The 13126-nt window shown below is 43.3% G+C and overlaps 1 protein-coding gene across 2 annotated transcripts in view; it reads left to right on the top strand.

Annotated features, from left to right (window-relative positions):
- The window catches only part of DIP2B (disco interacting protein 2 homolog B), a 207698-nt gene that overhangs the window by 133926 nt on the left and 60646 nt on the right, over positions 1–13126 (top strand). For both annotated transcript variants that reach the window (XM_066613823.1, XM_066613824.1), the window contains exons 4-5: positions 781–906; positions 11725–11937. In XM_066613823.1, coding sequence (XP_066469920.1) covers positions 781–906; positions 11725–11937 — 339 coding nt within the window. The remainder of the gene's footprint in view (positions 1–780; positions 907–11724; positions 11938–13126) is intronic.

Here is a 13126-nt window from a genome sequence, read left to right on the forward strand (position 1 = left end):
GTGTTATAATCAAATCTGATGTGAATAGAATTTATCTAACAGATCATGGGAAGAAAACTGCCAGGCATTGTTACAGATGTGTAAAAAAGATGAAGAGAACCTGGAGACAAGCTCAAGGGAGAAAAAAAGTATAGTCATGATGATTCATCAGCCATACTTCTGTTTTAGCTTTGTGAAAATTAGTGAATTTCTTCCTCCTGCTCTTTTCTGCAGCAAAATTAGCACATTTGGTTGGGGTGGGTGGGTAGGTGGGTACTGAGTCTTTAAATTATTATTAGTCTGACTGTATCAAATGAAGGGGTAGTGACATATGTTGTGCATGCCCCCTGAGTGTCCGTCTGGCTGTGGAGGTAAGTTGAGGACAGCCACCACATTAAAGGAGATAGGTACCCTAAGTAGAACTATATTTTTGACACCCTATACATCTCTGAGAGCAGGCACAATAGGGAGTGCATCACAGGAATCACTTATTAAGGAAGTACAGTTGTGTCGTTCTCCCTGCCCCCCCCTGTATCTGCAGATCCAGTTCTCTATGTTCCGCCACCCCTATGCCCATTAACATTCTTTATGTGCTTACCACTGGAAAACATTTCTTCCTTTTTACAAGATGCTATAATTGTCAGTTCCGGAAAATGTTTCATCCCAAATCGCTGTTTGAAGATCCTTATACGTTGTACAAAATCAGCCATGTTTCCAGAGAGGGGGGTGTGGGGTCATGGTTTCTTTTTCTAATGTACAGCATTACGAAGAATGTATGATTTTTTTCCCTCCATTTATCAGACATCCACACAGAGGCAGTCCAGGCAGCCCTGGCAAAGCACAAGGAACAGAAGATGGCCCTGCCAATGCCCACAAAAAGACGGTCCACATTCGTACAGTCTCCAGCTGAGGCCTGCACCCCTCCAGGTTAGAGTTCAGCCAGCACCTGCTTCCTGATTGAGAATTTGAAGCTGCAACAAGGTTTTCTCTGGCCTACCTTTCACACCTGAACCATATCTAGGGACTCCCTTTACAAAAAATTCTTTTTGATAATGTGCTATTTCTTCAAATTCATGTTTTGTATTTCCTTTTGAGAGTTGAACACTATCTTTCCTGAGTCTCTGAAAATAAAAAATGTGTGTTCGCTTGCTCTATCATCTTGATCCAAAAGAGTTAAAACTTGCACATAGCTACTTGGATCTAAATCATTTGTGATTGTATAGTTATCATTTTAAGACTGGGCTTGTTTGTATGGGGAGGATTTCATTCTGAAGAAAAAAACAGGAACGCAGATGAAATAGAGTAGAAGGAAGTGCTCCTGAGTGTGTACAGAGTTTATTTTTCTCTTTCATTGCTCTCACTAAAAGTTTGTGACTTAGTAGGGTTTTTTTTAGGTCACAGGGTTTGGCTTTCAGGCCTGAACTTGTCTAACTATAGCCGCTGGTTCAGCGGTTAGTATGACATGACTGTATAGAGATGTTTATTCACAAAGAGAGTAACCTGGTGTGCTGAGATCTCCAGTAAACAAAGTGGATCAGATTGCTTTGCAGATCCTGGTGTGTTTGCTATCAAGTATTAATGAATACACTTCTCACTTTTACAGGCTGCAGCACGGGTAAGGTGAAGGGTTGTGTAAAAGCAATTTCACAGCCCCGGTGCTTGTGCTCGTGCAAAGGGTACATTAACCCTGGGTATTATTGTTTTACACTTTGTTAAAGAAAAACCATGCTGTGTTTGCATTCCAGGTCAGCCAAATTTGACATTGCAGTGACATCGTGGAGAACCTGTCCTGCCTTTTAGTGTGCCTAGTGTTGTATAACATAGTCAGTTATTGAATGTGAAAACTATTGAACTAAACAAGAAAAATGACAAGGATCTGTCAGATCCAATTCCTGTATGGTTGAGTGGGAGACAAGGCAAAGACAGAAGGGAAGCAAGGGGCAGGCAGTCTGTAGTCTGCAAGACAACTTCTCCTACATGTTCTGGCCTTCAAGCAGGCCATACCTGAAAGTCATTGTAGTAGTCAGGGAGTGATGCTTGACACTCTGACCTTTTGGTGTAATGTGATGACACACTTGCCGAATTCGTCCCAGCCTGATAATTTCTCTGTCACCAGTTCAAGACTCATTTGGCCTCAAGTAATTGCTTTGGACGCGTCATTATGACTAATGAGGGTGAATAGATTTTCAAAGGCAAAGAAAGCATTTGTATGCCTGTCTTCCATTGAAAATTAACTAAAGCAATACACCTTTGCAGGTCTGTGGCAGCCCAGCACAACCACTGTGGAGTGAAGCTGGCTGCTGAATCACCAGGTATCTCTGGAGGCCTGGGGCAGGAACAAAGGAGGGCTTCCTTTCAGACTAGAGCTCTCCAGACCCTGTCCCACAGGTCAGATCTGACGCCCTGCTTTTACCCTCTCCTGCATGAATGGCACTTACTGTTCCGCAGGGAGCCGTCCTTCTCCGCCGCCTATCTCCCCCAAACTGAGCTCCGGCCCGCAGCCGCCAGGTTCTGTTGCTCCAGCAGCCACTGCACCCAGAGTTCTGGGCAGGCATGGTGGGCTGGAGCTCAGTTTAGGTGAGATCAGCGGTGGGGAAAGACAGCTCCCTGGTAGAATAGTAAACTCAGGTCACACCGGGGATGTCTTTTCTGGGCACAGTGGTATCCAGTTTGGAAACCGCTGTTTTAGACCAGCAGTCTCCAAACCGCAGCCTGCTGCGTTACAAAAAAGCCTCTGGGCATGGTGCTTTCTGTCCCGTGCCACATCCGCCTTTCTTTGTGCCCAGTTGTCCCACAGCCTTATGTTGGGCAGTTGCTGCCCCCAGGAAATTGGGGCACATAGGCATTTGGAGCAACAGGCATTGGATGCTGCTGCGGGGCACAAGGCTGTGGGATGATTGGGTGCAAAGAATGGTGGCTGCCTTACGGAATGGAAAACTCTGCACCCTGATGGGTTTTTTTTTAACCTATGATATGAGGTTTTTTTTAACCTGTGGGCCAAGGTTTGGAGGCTGCAGCTCTTTACAGCTAGGCAGCTGGGAGAAGGAGCAAGACATCCAAGGGAGTGAAGGAGCAGTAGACCCTGTGATTATCCTAGTGAACCATGAACCATCCCAATAAAGAAACAAGCAGGTAAACCCATGAGAGTTCTGAAGTTGGTTACTCTCCAGATATGTGTCCTTCTCTGACACATACACCTATTCCTGGGGGGGGCGGGGCGGCGGCATTAATATACTTTGAAAATTGATCATATTTCTGAAATCAGTAGAGGCTATTGAGAATAGCAGGTGATGTTGGCTAGTTCCAAGGATGGAAGCAAGTTAAGGGAGCCAAGGTTGCTTTCCTAGTCAAAGGGGGTTCTCTGAGAGACAGCACACTGGGTCCTAGAACGGCAGCTTACAAAGGGAAAAGCAGCTCAGCAGGTTCTATTGTTGTGGTTTGAGGTAATGCTCAGGGAACAGATATGGGGAAGAAGGGAGAAAGTTTAGAAAGAGGTCTGCTATGTGTCCTCATTATATTATATATAATATATTATAATTATTATTAATAAAAATTAATAAAAAATATTTCTTACTACATCTCTTTTTTGTCTAGTGGGTCACATTTGATTGTTGTCTTAAAAAGTGGCCCCCGGTATTAAAATTTTGGGAAGCTCAGCTCTAGTCCAGTTTGAGTGTTTTGAGACTGGCTCAGGTTATACTCTCTTGGCATGCACCCAGCACCACATACATATGCAATCAAATGTGTCATGCATTCATCTAAAAGAAAACATATCTGGCAGCAATCATTTTGGGTAGATTTTGTCACTAGCTGTTTGCAAAACGTGAATGCTCTTGTATAAAAACAAAACGAAATGCAGCAATCCTTGATTCATTGAATAAGGATCATGGATGATTTCATCTCTAGCAAAAATAATGAATTCTTGAATTGTATTCATAGTTTGTAGTCAAGTAACATGTTTGTGTTTTCATGTCATCTGTAGTTGATCGGTTTGTGTTAAGTGCTGCTCCATTTTCGTTCATTGTATGTTGGTATTGCGTACACTGGTGTTTCCCACAGCAAGCTCATGTAAATGTATAGCTGCATCTCGGAAACCAGATAGATCCAGGCTTTCCAGTTGCGTTTGCTAAGTTTTTTAAAGTGGTGTGTGTAAAACAATCTCACTTTACACATTTGGTTTGCTATAGGGCACTTAATAGTGTGCATGCAGCTTTTGTGTTTGTCATATAAAGCGGGAGGCTGCCATGACCCAGCGCTTGGTTGGTTTGCTACTGCTTAGTGTTCTCTACTCTTTCTTTTTTCTCAGAATTTTGTCAGTTTCTTTCCTGTGAGTTCAGGCTTTTCAGAGTAAGCAAGTTTTCCATTTTGGTTCAGAGGAAGTGATATCCTCCGTTAAACCTGTCTTGCGTGCCCAGACTGTGGTTATGGCTGTAAACATTCCTTGTCTTTAAAGACCACTGTAAGCCTTGCTCAGAGTGGTTGATGCACCTTAATGTTGTCTCTTTTTTCAGATCAAGTGCAGAAAACTGCACACGTGGGGGAGGGTTGGGAGTTTATAGCATTTAGCCCAGTTTGAGGGCTCCCAAGTTCCTTGTGTGTGACCTAATTGTGTAGATATTCAGATTCTTTCAGAGGACTTGAATTACTGCCGCCTCATTTCTCTGTGTGAGCCTGAATTCATTCCCTAATGTCATGAGGTTATGTTACTTCAGCTTTTCCATTTGTAGGAATCCTTTGTGCTTAGTTATTACTCAGTCATGTGGACTAGCACATCAGAAATCAGCCACATGTACAGCAAGGATTAAAATCAAGGGATGTGCATGTGGTGGGGGGGAAGCGTATGTTGTGCTTCAGCATACCATTTTTTGCAGCAGGTACATTGCATAGTCAGGGAGGTGGTGCTTTCTTTAGGCCAGCCTGGCAGCTGGGCCTTGGATGTTGGGTCTTGTTCAAATGGATTAAAAGTATTGCCATGGAATGGCAACGCTGCAGGCAATAACAGAAGACGGGCCCAATTTCAGATGCGAAGAGCAACTTTTCTTTCACATGTGGATGATTCCTGTAGGCTACAGTTGAAACCCATGAATATGATAGGTTTTAGGGTGAAGTTTTTTCTGCTGCAGAACTTTAAGACTAAAGTGGTGAGGTAACTGAAGGCCAGGATTGCATTTCCATCGCCAATGTCTCATTCAGAGATGTTACTTTTGATCATCTGTACAAGACCAAATGCCTTTATGGTTTACGCCAGGCAGATGATACATGAAGCATAGCATAATTTTGCAGGGTCTCTTGCACCCATTCCTGGTCTTGTAGAGTAGACTTGTGTGGAGTAGAAATGAATTGCTCACACACAACAGGAGTGTTTCAGCACTAGAAAATGGATTGGAATCTCATCTGAAATGAATTGAACTCACACACAATAGGAGTGTTTCAGCACTAGAAAATGGATTGGAATCTCATCTGAGCATTAGGGTTGCAGCTCGTTTTCATATTGCAATTGCTTTTTAATACAATTCATCCATTTCCAGTGCAGGTTCGGAGGTAAGCCTTGAAAATATTTAATTTTTTTCTGAAGCAGATTTGGGTTTCATCTTGCATACTGTTTGGTTTCCAATCAGGGTTTTTTTTGGGGGGGGGGGGAATAATCCTTTTTTTGCAACTTTGGAATCCCTCTGATATTACTTGAGCAGCTGAGAGCTGTTGTGGTATGCTACCAGAGTAGTAGAGGGAGAGCATGCACTACCCTGTCTCCCATGCTGCTAAGGAAGTGTTGAAGGGCACCTATGTGGGCTAACAGTTACTATTTTAAAACATTAATGTGGAATAGCATATTTTTAGCCAATTTGTACCGCCTTTCTTCCCAGTAAGGCGACTTTCTTCAATTTGCAAGTGTTAAGTTATTGGATATTTTTCATAAAATACAAGTCACCAAAAACCTCATATCTTCAACCTATATCCAGCTCCCCCACCTGTAAAGGTTGCAGAGAGGACTTTGGGGCAAGGCTCTGTGCAGTCTGCATAACCCCCCTCCTGCAGTCAGTGTGTGTGTAAGTAAGTGTTGAAAAAGACTGCCTGCCTTTGTCAGGGTTACCTCTAGTTTTCCTTATGTATCTATCTTGGGAGCACAGGCAACTGCTATGCAGAGATGCTGTAACCCACAGGCTTTAGGCTCCTACCTCTTAAAACTATCAGACCAGTTAAATAAAGTACACTTTTTTCCCCTTAGCAATCTATAACATTCAATGAAGCAATAATCATAAGAGATTAAAAATGCACAGCTCTGGTGCAGAATCATGCACCTTGTGCAAATGGTAGACAAGACTAGATTTGGACTTTTATTGGAGATTGTGGACCAATGGGTGTGGAATTTTTCCCTATCATAGTCTCTACAACAACTTGGATTTATCAGTACATGTTTTCCATACAGCTTTAGAAATGGAGAACAGATGTGGAATGATCCCCATCCCATGATTTGGAACCTTTTAAAAATCAGGTTTAATTCAGGTCATTTATAGTGAGACAAGGATTTCTTAATAGTTATTGTCTTTCCTTGCTTGGCAGCATAAATTTTGAGGAAGGTGCATTTTTCTGGCCAGCAGTCCCTTATCTTTGCCAGCCCCTCTTTTTCCTCTACTGTGCTGCCTGTTTCAAGTTTTAATTATTTATGTGCCCTCCTTTTTTTAGTAGCTGGGTTATATAATCCCAGGAAAGATGCATATGGAATTAACTTTGCAAAGGCTGTTGTCAGCCTTGAAGCTTTAAATCTACTGCTTTGCTTAGCCTGGTGAAAATATTAGAGTTTATTTTTGATGCCTACATTAATTGTGGCACACTATTAAGCATCAATCTGAGTGTGTTTTTGTCAGTGCTGACTTGGACAAATCTATTGAGTCACGTGGCTGGAAAATATCTGCTGGTTGCCAGTCAAGATGTCAAATGCTGAATTCATTTGAGCGTACAAAGCATTTTGTATTCATGTCTCGCCTGCCACTTGGCTTCATGGGCAGCGGCTGTTCTTAAAACATGCTGGAAGTGACATACGTTTCCCAGGACCAGGGAATTAGAATGGATCTTTTGCGTGCAGTTTCCATGGACTAGAGAAAAGGGGAGGGAGGCTACTGTTTTTGTTACACTAATGTACCAGATTTCCTACCATTGGGCCTTTGGGGCTTGCTCGCTGGCAGAGTTACATCTCAACAGGACTAACCGAGTCTGAACCTAGGAATCGGTTTTTGTTATTGGAACATAGACCCTGGAGGTGTTTGTGTTGCTACAACCTGCCCTTTAAAAAAAATTTATTACTTGATGCACTGGTATACCTAGGTGGGGTCAGTGGTGGCAAGTGATCTTGGGTGGCACTCCTAAGGTGCCACCATTGCCATCCTCTACCCCCTTCTTGCAGGTAACAGTTGCACATCGCTGAGACCAGCTACCTGATTCTTCTGCTTTTCAAAGAAGTGATAGGTAGAAAATACAGTAAAATGATCTTAATGATATCATCTTAATGATAGAAATTTAAACCTAAAAGTCACAACATTCCTAACTGGTTTGAGGAGAGAAGCTTCTTCGGAAGTAAATTTTTGTGCTAGCTGCATCAAGTTGCAAGAGCCAAAGTATTGACTTTTAGCTCTTCAGTCCCCACCAGCAGCACCTTTTCCAGGGTGCTGCTGCTCCTGCTCTGTAAATGGTGTATCACATTGACATCTTGTGTAGCTCAACTGTGGAGAATGGAGCACATACACTTAATAGTCTGTGGCTCACTCATTTTCATAGCCATAATAGTAGAATACCAGCTCCTTGGGTTCCTAGTGACCAAGATAGGAGTCTTGGATAGAGTAGATGCCACTCATCACTGTTCTTGCAGGCTGCCTGGAGAGAAGGCTGCCTCAGTACATGTGCACAGTGCATTCTTCCCTTCATGCTGGGTAACCTCAGCCAGCCTTTGGGTTTAAGGGACCTAAGCATTCAAGCCACAGGGTTTGACTTATTTCATTCCTGAGCTCCTACAGCTCTTGACTTCTGTTTAGTTGCAACTTTCTTACATAGTGTGTGGGTCATGGAGAGAAGTATGTGTGATGGTGGTGGTAGGACAGGACTCTGCCATTTGACATTGCCTCAAGATAGCAGGAGTTTGTAAGGACTCCCCTGAGGACCCATAAGACCTCCTCCCCAGACTGCCAGGAAAAAATTCCTGGCAACAGATAACACCATGCAGTTACAGCTGGGTTTGATGTTTAGGCCACTGAAGGCAATTAGTTGGGAAGTGAAAGCCCCACAGTGGGTTTCAGAGGTAGAACACTCTGGAGTTCGGATAAATGCCATGTGCAGCACTTGTGCCCTGAACTGAAGCAACACCCATGGCACAGCCTCAGGAACAAAAGGGAGGAAGAGCAAGTTTGCCTCTGCTATCCTCTCCCACTAGGCCCAGGAACTGGTGAAGATAATTCTAAGAGAGCTCAGCCCATGTTCCTGTGGCCCTTGGGAGGTGGCACTTTCCTTAGCAGCCACTAGGTGAGAGAATAAATCTACCCCCTCTTCCCTACCTCTTACCTATGGTTTTAGAAAGATTTTAGAAAGTCTGCTGTCAGGAATTCTGACATCAGTTTCTTTGTGGTGGTCACAGTTCTGCTACTTGGTGAATACGGTACTCCTTTTGTAGGAGATAACTTGGAAAGTTCTTGCATTACAGTATGCTTTGAACTCTCTAGCACAGTGGTTCTCAAACTTCCCGGGAGATTTACTCCCAGGGTAAGTCTTTGCAGGAGCAGCAAAGCGATCCCCAGGATCGCGCCTCTGTGGGGGGAGGGGGGGCTATTTTTTCACAAACCACACATGCTCCCAGAGTCCAGGGGGTGCGGGAAGCCCAGCGCAGCGGAAAGTGGAATTTCCGGTTTCGTCGCACTTGGAACTTGCACTGTTTACAAGCTGCGGAGAGCCCTGCAAGTGCTGCGCAGGGCTCCCTGCACCCCCTGGACCCTGGAAGCATGTGTGGTTTGTGAAAAAATAGCCTCCCCTCCCCCTGCAGGGGTGTGATCCTGGGGATCGCTTTGCTGCTTCCCCCCTGCCCCCGCCCCTTAAAGGGAACGGGGCAGCTTTACACAAGCTGGTGGGTCGCGACCTACCAGTTTGAGAACCACTGCTCTAGCACATACTTTCCTCAAGGACTTCTTGAAAGAGACTTCTTGATTTGATCATATTCCTTCTGAAACTGTTAAAGCAGCAGGTCATGTTTCATTCTCGCACACCTTCTGGCTCTTCACAATAAGCAAACATCTGCAGGGAGGGGAATAGGTGTAATCATCACTGTTGGCAGGTGAAAACAGATGCAGCATTGCTTTCCACACCAACCATAACCATGAGTCAGTTGTTATTATCACTAGGAAAGGCAGACTCTAAATTCCCATTAGCATCCTTTTTAAGGTCCAGTCTTAAATCACTGTAAAACATTTAAGCGACAACCTGAGCTAACTTAATCGGAAACAATATACTTAATTGAACTAACCAAGAAACTGGATACTGCTGGCACAGGTGACAGTCAGAAGACCTGGTTTTGTTGCGTCTTGATCATTTTAGGTTTCTACCCGTTTTTGTATTGAATTGCAGCACATTCTAGTATCCGTTCACAGCTGTAGACAAAGCAGTCAAATGCATGATGATAAACTCTGCTTTGACAAAACCTGTCCTTCCCAGCAGGTGCAAAATTCACTGAACAGAAGAGAGAAGTGCTTCATGTTGGCTGCTTTTGAGATGTGTATATTCTGTTTGACGCTTAGCTTTAGGCTGATCTTGCTTGCTGCTGAATGGAGCAATGCAGCTGCCAGATGGCAGCATGAATACGTTGCTGGTTTGGTGCTGTCTAGCCATCATTTCAGGTTATTAGCACTGAATTCTTGTCTTGAGATGCAGTTTGTCACCTTAACACCTGACATGGCAAACAGGTTCTTTTTGAGTATCTTCTTATGTTACAGTGAATGGCCAAAATTCACTGAAGAACATGAACATTCACATGATAATACTGACAGTCTCCATTGAGGTTTTGGACTTCCATAAAATTTATCTGGGATTGTTAGCATTCACATGTGATTCTGTAATCTATACACTATGTGAGTTTGGAAATATACTGGGTTGTAGTAGCAGAGTGAGAATCAGATGAAAATAGAGAAAGAGGAAAGTACTGAAGAAGGCGAGCTGGAAAATGAAAGGAAGAGTGGGAGACAGAGGTAAGAGCAGATGGTTTCTTTTTACCGTTGAATGGAGGAGGGGAAGGACCCACCTTGGGGGAACATGGTTGGGAGATGAGGCACTAGCAAGTCATATAGTTGGTGTGCATCAGAGGAGTACAGTAGTCACCTTTGGCTAGACAAAGGACAGATGAGGAGGAGAGGATGCATAATGAACCAAATTATACTACTCTGTTGTTTCTCCCCACAAATCTAACATTTTTGATGACTAACTTCATAATTACATAGCTATGTCATTTTAAAAACAACAACAACATAGCCCTTGCCCTTTTGTATGGAATCATGGAAACAGTGTTGTCCCTTCTATGCTCAGTACATGTGCAATGGGATTTGTGGTGTTATGGATGAGAGAGATCATGAAGCTTTTTCAGAAACTGCCTTTGGCGAGCCTATAATACAGATGCAGCTGACTAGGCTGTTTCCCATCTGTGTCAGGAACATCAGGATCAAATTGGTAGAGCCTGCTAGGCACTTTTCATTTTAAAACTCTTTTTTGAGCTTACATGGAGCCTGATTTTCTTTCCTGTGGCTCAGGTGACTGCCTTTTTACAGGTCTACGTTCAGATGGGTATCACTTCTACTTCTGTTCTATAATCTCTTATAAGGCTGTAGTACACAAAGACCCACCCATTATTTGCAAGTAAATGTCTATTGCTTGGTTAAAACAAGTCTGCCTTAGTATTGTTCCCCTCTCTTGGTGTTCTACAGATCTGACAAATGGATAAACTGCTATTCCCTAATAGGTTATTGCAAATTACACAGTTATACACAGTCTGTCATTTCTGGAACATGGAAATATTGAAAGGCAAGTGATGTGTTTTCTACATATGCACATAGCACCCACATGCATGTGTATATGCTTTGGAGAGATATATAATTAGAAATCTCTTGACATCAGTAGCACTGTGTGTCTGGCTGAAGACCTATTATGTTCATAACATTTAGAGTCCCATGATATAGCCAGAATTCTGTTCTACTGATGTTCGTTTTCTCTGTGTGAAAAACAGTGACAAAGAAATTCTTACACACATACACGCAGTCCTAGGTATTATAAATAAGTTTCTCTTTCATTTATGTCTTCCTGCTAATCAGTAATTGCAGAACACAAATCAGTTTTCTAGAACAGCTATTCCCAAAATTGTCTTCGGAGATAACTCTGATGCCTTGTTTTCCATTTCAGAATTGCTGGTGGTTGGGGAAAACTGCAGCCAGGTTCTATAGCATGCAAAGAGCAGGGTTGTGACCTGCAAGAGTATTTTTAACCTATAGGGTTGGGTGGGCAACTGTCTGACTATGTTGTTTCTTAATATTCTTACTAGCTTTTCCTTTATACAAAGGAACAAGCTGGTTGAGGGGAGGGGCTTGCTACCAGCTTTCCCTTGTCATTGGCCCATGTTTGAATGCACTCTGCATTGGGTGATACGGAATCTTTGCCAGTGTTTCGTTGGTTGCAAAGAGAGCATGTTCAAAGTGCAGTGTGCTTCCCTTTTCTGATCCCACACAGACACGTCTTCCGCGTCCGAAGATGAAGGGTCGCTCAGGCACCAGGCTGCTCTATCTGCTGCATTGCATCAGAGCTTACAGAATGCTGAGTCATGGATCAACCGATCTATTCAGGGGTCATCCACATCTTCATCAGCATCTTCTACACTATCCCATGGAGAAGGCAAAGGGACCAGTGGGTCACTAGCTGATGTATTTGCCAATACTCGAATAGGTAGGAGCTGGGGGCATGGACAGCAAAACTAAGCGCTTCAAGTCGTTGTCTTCTTTTTTTCTGTAAAAGCATAGACATCTCCCAATATCAAATGGAATTTGGCAGGCCAAATTATTTCCATACTTTGCTCACTATAAGTAGCAGCATCCAAGTGGTGAGCATGGCCCAAGACCTTGGAGGTGCTCAGAGGAGGAGAGAGGATCCCTTTGTCATAACTTTTTGATGCACATTGGTGTTGCTTCTGCTTGTAGCTGCTCCTAAGTGCTCTCACTGCTGATTGAGCAAAGAGGGTGCTGTAGCCTACATGTCCTGTGTTGTGTTGCAGATGTCTGTCCCTTAATGAACCAGAGAGAATTCCTTGCTGCTTCAAAATTGTCTGTTCAGCAAAGGCCCTAATGAGTTCTTGCAGCCTTCTAAATAAATTGTCAAAGTTACTAGTTCAGGATAATTTTTACTATTCCATTTGCCCTAAGATTTGTGACCTAGAGGTAGGTTTGGGGTGGGAAAGGAGAAGCAACTTTTGCCAAGCTTCTCTGTTTTGTTCACTGGAGTCAACCAGATGAGTTTCTATTAACAAGCCTGACCTTGAAAACCCCTAACTAATGGATCAGGAACCACCCCTCTCAAGAGCAAATTAGGATTTCATACAGTTTTGCAAAGGCAAACCATTCCTTTGCAAAGGCAAAGGAACCATTTTCCTAGCTCAGTGTACATATTTGTTGGGAATTTTAAAGATCTGGATACCCCAGGCTCAGTTTTTTGATGCTCTGAGGTGCTCCCTGCTGCTGGTGCTGCTGTATGAAATTGTGTAGGATTTGTTTGGCTCCATCGTATGTGTTTCTTGTTAATGTGTTCCAAAGGATACTGCTGCATCCCAGGGGGATAGCTGTGTTTCTGTGTGCTCTCTCTGCTTTGGCTTAATTGGTTTCAAGCAAGCAGTGTGTAGATGTTTGGTGTCCCATAATTGCTTCATTTTATTTCTTTTAACCTGTATGTTGCTGGTGTCTTCGTCTCTCTTACTGGGATGCAACTCATTTTCTAAAATGGAAAACTTGGGAGATCTGCCTATTTAAAATTCCATCAGCATAAATAATGCTTTCTTCAAACAAAGAGATTCTCGTTAAAGCAGTGGTGAAATATGCTTGCAAATTGGAACTGCCAGCTCTTCAGTTGCTGAATAACTTGCGTC

The sequence above is a fragment of the Tiliqua scincoides genome, chromosome 2 (assembly GCF_035046505.1).
Source record: "Tiliqua scincoides isolate rTilSci1 chromosome 2, rTilSci1.hap2, whole genome shotgun sequence".
NCBI classification, from domain to species: domain Eukaryota; kingdom Metazoa; phylum Chordata; class Lepidosauria; order Squamata; family Scincidae; genus Tiliqua; species Tiliqua scincoides.